We start from the raw sequence: 9,516 nt of genomic DNA, 5'->3' as shown, positions 1-9,516 counted from the left end.
GAACACACCTATTGTTTCTCGCACCACGTGCTGAGAGCACCGGCAATTGCCCCAGTGCATGCTGGTTATTTTGGTCATAACCTACAACCGAAAACATTTACAGCTTTCTGGCTTTATACGCGTATTGACACGTTCTGGGAAGATTTAGATTTTAAAAATAAGAATAAAAACACCTTTATAAATGTGGTAGTGAGGCGATGAACAGGAGTTTATGAAGAGCCGTTCTTCTCCATTCGTCCATACAGCTTAGCAAGAGAGCTGAAGATTTAGCTTACTGTTCGTTTTTAGAATCAAGATTAAGCCATTTTGTCCTGTGCTGGTTAGTTTACAAATAAATAAGCAAACCACGAAGAATTTATACCAAGTCAAAACTTTTTTTTTATTTTTGTTTTTTTAAAACTTTTTCTTTAAAAAAAAATTAAAGCCACTTGGACTTACACAAGGCTGTCTGGATACATCTGGAGGACGCAGCTCTGTTTAAAATAACTGAGATATGTCATAGAAAAGGCACTTTTAACAGGGTCTTGGCCTTGTTCGGTTAAAATGGAAGCATGTGTGAGATTTTTATATCGAGAGGGTCCGCGGATAGTCTCTACAAGATGTTGGACTCGTGGGATATTGAAGGGGTCGAGATCACCTCTGGGGCGTCCTCCCAGTGCTCATCGTTCAGCAGCTGTGTGGACATACAGACATGTTCCTCCAGACACAACACGCCTCACATGCACACCCAGTCACAGCAGTAAGTGTAGGAGACCCTTCAAACTAACATATTTGGGAAGTAAAACAGTTACTAGACTTTTTTAAGGGTCTTGCTCACATAGCAGTAAAGTGACTTTTGCTGTCTCATTGTTATTCTTATGAAAATCTAACTGCAAATGCAAAAGATGTAATAACACCCCTTTTCACGTGCTCATCGGTTGGTGAAATGATGCAAAATATAATCACACGCCTGTAAATGCATATGCACTTACCCTGATTGTCCCCCCCATCAGCCCTCCTCTGTCGTGGCAGTGTTACAGACTCTTCACATGCAGCTCTGTCCAGTGTGGCTCCTGTCTTCATCGTGGTAAGTTCACAAAACATGACAAATATGTTATCCCACGAAAACTCCACCCCGAAACACATTAAATACATTTATATTCTAATACTTCTGATTGTGTGATTCTGGTGCTGATTTGTTGGTTAGTGCTGTAGATTTCTTAATCCCTCGAGAAGTTAGTGATTGCGTGTCACGTGACATGACAGGGGAACATTGCTGGTGCAGAGTTACAATGGAGGAAAAAAATGTCAGTAATCCCAAACCTAAGGGATATCAGTCAGTGTCTGCTATTGGCCCCTAAAAGCAAAAGAGCATGAGGTTCTTTTCTCAATATTCTAGTCATGTTCAGTGTCATAATGATAAATCCACTCCAGTGGAGACAGTAAATGTTGGACCCAGCAATGTCAAATAAATAAATGTGTGTATATTATATAATATAATATAATATAATATAATATAATATAATATAATATGGCAAATGGTCTGCACTTATTTAGTTTTTTTTATACTATATAAGTTTTTTTTTTTTAACCTTGGTGGTTTTATGTTGTGTCTCATTCACCCACTCTCTCACACACACACCAATGGTAGCAGAGCTGCCAAGCAAGGCACTAGGGAGCAACTTGGGGTTGGCTTGTTAGTGATGGACAAGATGACATTTGAGGACACTTTGAGATGTGGAGTCACGTGGGACGGGAATTGAACCACCAACCCTTTGATTAGTGGACAACCCACTCTACCACCTGAGCCACAGCCGCCCCATATATGACACAGTGGCACTGATGAATCCTCGGCTTGGCTCGCTAGTGACGTACACAGTGGCACTGATGGATCCTCGGCTTGGCTCGTTAGTGATGTACAAGATGACAAGCAGAAAGGTTCTTATTGGTTCAATATTGGTGTGAAAGTTGAAGCTTTGGAAACGTTTGTGTTTGATCAGAGAATACAGATTAGGAGGTGAAAGAGCTGGAAAGAGTAAAGGACCAAAGCTCTGCTGCATTGGTCGTGTTCGGTAGAGGTGAATTTCCATAGTTTTCAGTCCCACTGTCAGTTTGAGGTTGAAAGGCATAACGCGTAATGTAGGAAAACGTTAGCCGAAATAAAAGCAGACCCACACGTTGATCCATCCATCCATCCATCCATCCATTTTCAATACCACTTATCCTACACATGGTCACTGGAAGCTCGGAACCTACCCCAGGGGACTCGTGGCACAATGTGGGGGACACTCAACGGGCTGCCAATCCATCGCAGGGCACAATTGCACACCCATTCACACTCTACAGACAATTTAGAGATGCCATTCGGCCTACAACGCATGTCTTTGGACTGGGGGAGGAAACCAGAGTACCTGTAGGAAACCCTCAAAGCATGAGGAGAACATGCAAACTTCACACACCCTGGGCAGAGGCGGGAAACGAATCCCTGACCCTGGAGGTGTGAGGCAAATGTGCTAACCCCTAAGCCACAGTGCCCCTTGTTGATGAAACTTTAAACCATATTTACATAAAATAAATTTTTTTCACAATTAAAAGTCATGTGGATTATAAATATTGTGCATGTCATTCAGGGTAGGTTTTGCAAACCTAATCCTAGTTGTTTTCAGTAAACACATAACTATGTAATACCTGTGTTGGTATATCAACAATGATGTTTGTAGTTCCGCATATTACCATGCCACCAGTTACAGCGAGAGTGAGGACAGAACCAGCACGCATCATTTTACTCTTAAAGAGCATGTTTAAGGACAACACATCTCTGTAACTCTCTGTCTCAGTAATCATATCTCACTTGTCTTTTGCTTAACAGATGAAATTCGATCCTGAGGGGAATGTCACGTCATTTGGTAAGTTTCATGATTCACTTATGATCAAGAAATGTAACCGGAGTATTATTGGAAATTTAAAAATAATGTATTGTCTCATATAGCTTTTTTTTTTTCAGAGAAAAAGAAAACAGAGCTTTATCAGGAACTTGGGTTGCAGGCAAGAGACCTGAGATTCCAACACCTCACCAGCATCACATCACGAAATAAAGCAATCATCATACGCATGGAGGTAATTTCCTTTTTTAACCACATTTAGATATTGTTCTCATTGGATAAAGGCCATTATACCACAGCGTAGTTGAATGTTCAAATCTGATTGGTCAGAAGGTGTGCATTATTTTCGTCTAACAGCACAAGTAATTCTAATACGTTATTGTTTCTATAGTAACAGCTCAAACACAGGGACTTGTACAGACACATAATCTAGGGACACTCCACATAATCTAAGACTAATCATTAACAGGTTTGAAATGGGTTGTTCTTTAACAAAATAATTCTTAGTCATTGATGCGAAGTTTTTTCGTTAGGAGGCATTTATTTAACATTTATGGAACGAGTCTCGGTTCCCGTTTTCTCTGAGTATTCCGCTTGTGTGTCATGTAACAACCAGCGTGTGTTATTTTCATATAATAGCACAGACTGTTGTTTTTTATTCCTTATTTATCATTTGCGGAAGAAACATTCTGCTTTACAATACAGATGCAAAACAAGACACTGCTTTGAATTGTCACGTAACATGATAGATGTTGTAAAAAGGACTACAACTGGCTGCTTAACCTCATCATTTCTGCTCATCATTTGTTGCCTTTGCTTGATGGTCTATATTAAAAGAATATGCAAATTTGTATTTTTTAACCAAACCCATGTCTTCAGTCCCTAAAAGCAGTAGTAACTCCAGAATGCCTGCTGGTGTTGGATTTCCGTGGGCTTGGTTTGGAGAAGTGGCTGGTTTTGGAGCTGGGGCCACAGTTAGCAGGAGATGGTGCTCTGGCCACCTATTCACTACCTTTCGAGTTTAGAGCCTTGGAGGCCATTCTACAGCACAGGGTAAATGCTGGATCTTTAGTGATGTTCACATTACACTTCATTTCGGTGCTAACAAGCAAGTAAGCAAATTGTTTTAGTGAAATGTTTTTGTCAAAAGAGAATTACTTATTTGTCATAGATTTATAGCATATCACTATATTATCCTTCCATCAGTGTAACATCAGTATAATCTTCAAGATGTAGTCATTTGGGCCTGTGGGTTTACATGCAGATAAACACCCTCCAGGCAAGGCTAAATGAGGTTCAGCCCCAGATTTTAGATTGCCTCGAATCATTAGTGGATCCCAAGCTTCTGTCTGCAGATCGTAGTAAACTACACATGCTTCTCCTCAACAGTAAGAGGTAAGAGTTTGGTGAGGAATATCAACTGTCTTACACTCTATATGTCATAAGTGTTATTTATTTTCTTGAATCAAATTTGGATGTAGTTATTTCCTTAAGTTGGAATAAATTGTATTTACAGTTGCAATCACAATGATTCAACCCCCATTGCAAATCAGATTTATTGTCAAAATTTACAGACTTTCAGCTGTTTGCAATGAACAAATCAAACAAAAGCAATTTAAATAGTTCAACACAATGAATGCTTCAAGTGGTTTCCCCCAATTCAACTGAAAATGCAACTTATAATGACTTCTCCAGTTTCAAATTATTTAACCCCTTTATGGCAAACATCTTTAGTACTTAGTAGAGCACCCTTTTTCTGTTATTACCTGCTACAAACGAGATGCATAGCTTCTGGCAGCATTCCTAACGAATCTTAGCCCATTTCTCGTGAGCAATGGCCAGTTCAGTAATATTCTTGGGTTTGCGTGCTGCAACCGCTTTCTTCCGTGTTCTTTCTTCATTCTTCTTCCTCCAGACATACCGCTGATCCATCGTGCAGAAAAGTTCCTGTTTTGTTTCATCGCTCCACAGAACAGAATCCCAAAACTTCTGTGGCTTATTTATATGATTTTGAGCCGTCTTTTCTTGTGCTTTTGGGTCAGTAGTGAAGTACCTCTTGGAGTTCTGGCATGGAAACCTTCTGCGTTTAGTACGTGCCTTACTGTACTCACTGAAACCTCAGTGTCTGTTGACACCAAGTCGTGCTGCAGGCCTTCTGCAGTCACTTGAGGGTTTTTCACAACCCGCCTTCTCAGAAATCTGGTTGTAACCGTTGAGAGCTTCCTTTTTCTGCCCCATCCAGTTATTTAATACATTTTCTACCCCTAGCCAGTTCATATTGAATATAGTATTTCATGTGTTCAAGCTCAAGCACACCTGGTGTAACTAATGAAGGCCTTGATTAGTTGCATCATATGTGCTTGAGACAACATCTGTTTTGCATATTTGTGCTGTTGTGAGGGATTCTATTCAGGGGGTTGAATAATTTTGAAACTGGAGAACTCATTATAAGTTGCATTTTCAGTTGAATTTGGGGAAACCACTTGAAACCACATTGTGTTTAATTACAGTGGCAAGAAAAAGTATGTGAAGCTTTTGGAATTTCATGGTTTTCTGAATAAATTTGTCATAAAATGTGATATGTGATCTGATCTTCATCTAAGTCAAAGGTATTGACGAATATAATGTGTCTAAAATAATAACACAAAAAAAATTCTGATCCCTCATGTCCTTATTGAACACACTCATTCAACATTCAAAATGGCAGTGGAAAAAGTAAGTGAACCCTTAGAATTAATAACTGGTTGACCCCCCCCCAGCAGCAATAACCTCAACCAGGTGCTTCCTGTAGCTGTGGATCAGACCTGCACATCATTCAGGAGGAATTTTAGCCCATTCTTCCTGGCAGAACTGCTTTAGCTCTGTCTTATTCTTTGGACGTCTCATGTGTATGGCTCTCTTCAAGTCAGTCCATAGCATCTCTATTGGGTTGAAGTCTGGGCTCTGACTTGGCCCCTCCAGAAGGTGGATTTTGTTTTTCTGAAGCCATTCTGTTGTGGACTTGCTCCGGTGTTTTGGGTCGTTGTCCTGTTGCATCACCCAACTTCTACACAGTTTCAGCTGATGTACAGACATTCTCACATTATCCTGAAGAATTGTCTGATATACTTGGGAATTCATCTTCAGCTCAATGATTGCAAGCTGGCCAGGCCCTGATGCAGCAAAGCAAGCCCAAATCATGATGTTTCCTCCACCATACTTTACGGTTGGGATGATGTTTTCATGATGATATGCCGGGCCCTTTCTACACCACATGTAGTGCTGTGTGGTTTTTCAAATAGTTCAATCTTAGTTTCATCAGTCCACAAAACATTTTGCGAATACCGCTGTGGAGTGTCAGTATGCTCTTTTGTAAACTTCAGGCAATGTTCTTTTTAGTAAGCAGTGGCTTCCTTCGTGGTGTCCTGCAGTAGACACCCTGCTTGTTCAATGTTTTACGTATTGTAGACTCATGAAAAGAGATGTTAGCCAGTTCCAATGATGCCTTCAAATCTTTGGCTGTCATTCAGGGTTGTTTCTTTACCTCATTGATGAGTCTTCGATGTGCTCTGGGTGTCATTTTGACTAGGTGCCCACTTCTTGGTAGAGTAGCAACTGTCCCATGTGTCTCCATTTGTAAAATGTTTGCCTAACTGTAGACTGGTGAATTTCTAAAGTCTTTGAAATCCCTTTGTAATCCTTGCCAGCATTATGTAAATCAACAATTCTTGATCGTAGATCCTCTGAAAGCTCCTTTTGGCGAGGCATGGCTCACATAAGCGTGTTCTTCTTGTGCAGAGCAAACTCCAAAAGTTTGAGGGGTTTTTATCAGTCAAAGTAGCTGTAGTCCACACCTCCAAACTCATTTTCTTAACGAGACTCCAATTAGCTTTTTTGAGGTCATTAACTCAAGTGTTCACATACTTTTTCCACATGCACTATGAGGCTTTTTTTGGTTGTTCTCAATAAAGACATGAGGGATCATAATTTTTTTTGTGTTATTATTTTAGACACATTATATTTGTTAATACCCTTGACTTGGATGAAGATCAGATCACATTTTATGACCAATTTATTCCGTAAACCATGAAATTCCAAAAGGTTCACATACTTTTTCTCGCCACTGTATTTCAATTGCTTTTGTTTGATTTGTTCACTGCAAACATCTGAAACTCTGTCCATTTTGACAATAAACCCGATTTGCAATGGGGATTGAATAATTCTGATGTGTATAATGCACATGGGATCTGATCTTTCTACTTTCAAAGGCATATAACACCAATTGTATTTTCCTGTAGTCTCTCTGAACTGGAGACTGACATTAAAGTATTTAAGGATAGCCTGCTGAAGATTCTGGATGAGGACGAGCTGATCGAGGAACTGTGTCTCACCAAATGGACTGACCCCCGTGTGTTGTAGGTGAAATGCTTGCAGTTTTATTATGGTTTTGGTAATCTACTGAATTAAATACCTACAACAGTGATATGTCTAACCATTGATAAAATAACCAGTGTGTGTTTCAGCTTATTTCCATTTGCTTTTATGCGCTTGTGGGTGTGCATGTGTTGTTTGTGTGTGGAGGCAGTGAGGAGAGTAGTTTGGGGATAGATCATGCTCACGAGATGGAGTTACTCTTGGAGAACTATTTCATGCAGGCAGAGGAGCTGGGAAACAAAGCTCGAGAGCTGAAGGGGCTAATCGATGACTCGGAGAGTGTCATCTTCATCAACCTGGACAGGTACAGGAATGTAAATGCCACCCACCATAAAATAAAAATAACAATGACAGACAGATCTGGATGCTGGAGCATTCCATTTACACTCACTTAGGATTTTAGTATTTTTCTTTCAGTCTTGACATTAAGAACAAATAGTCACTTACTGTGTCTCTGTTGCTATATTTGCACTAGTCATCGAAATGTGATGATGCGCCTGAACCTCCAGCTTACCATGGGAACCTTCTCCCTTTCCTTATTTGGTTTGATGGGAGTGGCCTTTGGCATGAATCTGATGTCTTCATTTGAAGAGGTATATAGATTTGCTAGCTTACAGGTTCATGTGCTTAGAATGGCAGCAGAATGACACTGCCTAATTCATAGAACTGAATAACTATAGGTGTAAGGCAGCACATTTATAATTAATGCATTTTTACAGTAGTAGTTGTTTTTTGGAGGATAATGGACTCATTTTGCTTGTGTGTGTGTAGGATCCACGTGCATTCTGGTTAGTGACAGGAGTCATGTTCTTAGGCAGTGGACTCATCTGGAGGCGACTGCTTTCTTTCCTGGGACGACACTTAGAGCCCAGCTCTCCTCCTCCAGTAAATACAGAACTACAAAACACAATTCACATTCTCGACCATAATTTTGATTAGTCCTTTACAGCACTGCACCCCCTTCTTATTCTCCATAATAACTTGAAATTCTGTGCTCTCAAGAAGTATTAGCACACTGTTATCTTGAGCTATAGTGTGCTTCAGATTTTCTTCTCCAGATTGCATTAACAATGTTCTTGATCAGTGAATTACTATGTGGTTTGCTATGCCCATGTAAATCAGTTATTTTCATAATTGTGTACATCACCTATGCCAGAAAGTGCCTAGTTTCCAAAATGTTCAGATAATAAAATCAGCACCTCTGTAGATCAATATCAAGTTACAACCATTAACTTTTAATGAAATGTTTTATGCGAATTTAGGGTTAAATAAATAAATAAATCTATGTTGATTGTATTTGTCCATTTTGCTGCATTATCACATCAATTACAACAATTACCATATGTTAGTAAATCTAGAAATAATAAAGTTTATTTGTTTTCTATGCTTGCAATACATTATGATAAAGTCAAATTTATTGATGTAACATAGAAAGCTTTCGATTCTGTTATGATCATTCTCTTATTATCTTCTTTCACAGATCCCACCTGTTTGGAGGAAAAGCCAACTCAGCACATTAAAAGGCACAGATCTAAAACCTGGAGTTAGATGATAGTGTGACCCCATGTTGTTCCGTCTGTTTTTCTGTGTGCAGTAAATCTATTCTAAACTGATATATTGTGCTTTTAATTGTAGTAAATACTTAAAAAGCAACCGGCAATAGAACTGACATATTTTCCTCTTCGTGTCTATTACAACATCTTAAGCATTGAAGACAGAAATCAATCTGATTTTTACCCACTATATTTGTAACCAGGGATTTTAACTTTTTCAGTTTACTTGTTGGTAAGTCACTGATTGATGTGATGTTATGAACACACCTCTTGTTGGTTTTAAGCTGTTAATCTTAATTAGGTTAGCCCTTAAATACCTATGTGACGGGTTCCATATACTTTAAATAATCGATCACCCATACTGATGGGTACATAACTTAAAATAAAGAGCTTCAATATAAGTTACTTCCTTGGGGTTTGTGACTGCTAATGATTTGAATATACACTTATATTCTTACACGTATTAGTTAACTGCGTGAATGTACAGGTGTTCCCAATAAAGTGCACGGTGCGTGCACAGTACATTGTCAGTTCATATTTTCACGTTGCATCGAGTATGTATATACTAATGCACAGTTAGTCCAGCAGAGGACGACATACCCCTTTCGACGAGTTTCATTTCTGCGTGCATAGTTGAGTAAAACATGTTAAAAGTATCAGCGTTATATTGAAAATACACTGAGGTTTAC

The 9,516-nt window shown here is 39.2% G+C and overlaps 1 protein-coding gene across 2 annotated transcripts; it reads left to right on the top strand.

The window, feature by feature from the left end:
- mrs2 (magnesium transporter MRS2) lies at positions 1-9,236 on the top strand. 2 transcript variants are annotated; one of them, XM_017474235.3, is made up of 11 exons: positions 1-739; positions 993-1,066; positions 2,849-2,885; positions 2,969-3,096; positions 3,741-3,914; positions 4,126-4,256; positions 7,139-7,255; positions 7,426-7,578; positions 7,750-7,867; positions 8,046-8,159; positions 8,755-9,236. In XM_017474235.3, the coding sequence occupies exons 1-11, from the start codon at positions 544-546 to the stop codon at positions 8,824-8,826; spliced, it is 1,314 nt and encodes a 437-aa protein (XP_017329724.1). In that variant the 5' UTR covers positions 1-543; the 3' UTR covers positions 8,827-9,236. The 2 variants fall into 2 exon arrangements, with proteins under 2 accessions (XP_017329724.1, XP_017329732.1); XM_017474243.3 differs by having other exon boundaries at positions 5-739; positions 2,984-3,096.
- Positions 9,237-9,516: the final 280 nt, after the last annotated feature.

This window comes from Ictalurus punctatus, chromosome 1, assembly GCF_001660625.3.
Source record: "Ictalurus punctatus breed USDA103 chromosome 1, Coco_2.0, whole genome shotgun sequence".
Taxonomy (NCBI): domain Eukaryota; kingdom Metazoa; phylum Chordata; class Actinopteri; order Siluriformes; family Ictaluridae; genus Ictalurus; species Ictalurus punctatus.
The sequence above is the reverse complement of the archived record's forward strand: the minus strand, read 5'-3'. Positions and strand labels throughout refer to the sequence as shown.

Bases quoted from the DNA above. Each gene is read 5' to 3' on its own strand.
- mrs2 (XM_017474235.3), top strand. From the start codon at position 544: ATGGAAGCATGTGTGAGATTTTTATATCGAGAGGGTCCGCGGATAGTC. The intron at 3,915-4,125 runs GTAAATGCTGGA...GTTTACATGCAG, and splicing joins AGGCCATTCTACAGCACAGG to ATAAACACCCTCCAGGCAAG. The intron at 7,868-8,045 runs GTATATAGATTT...GTGTGTGTGTAG, and splicing joins TGATGTCTTCATTTGAAGAG to GATCCACGTGCATTCTGGTT.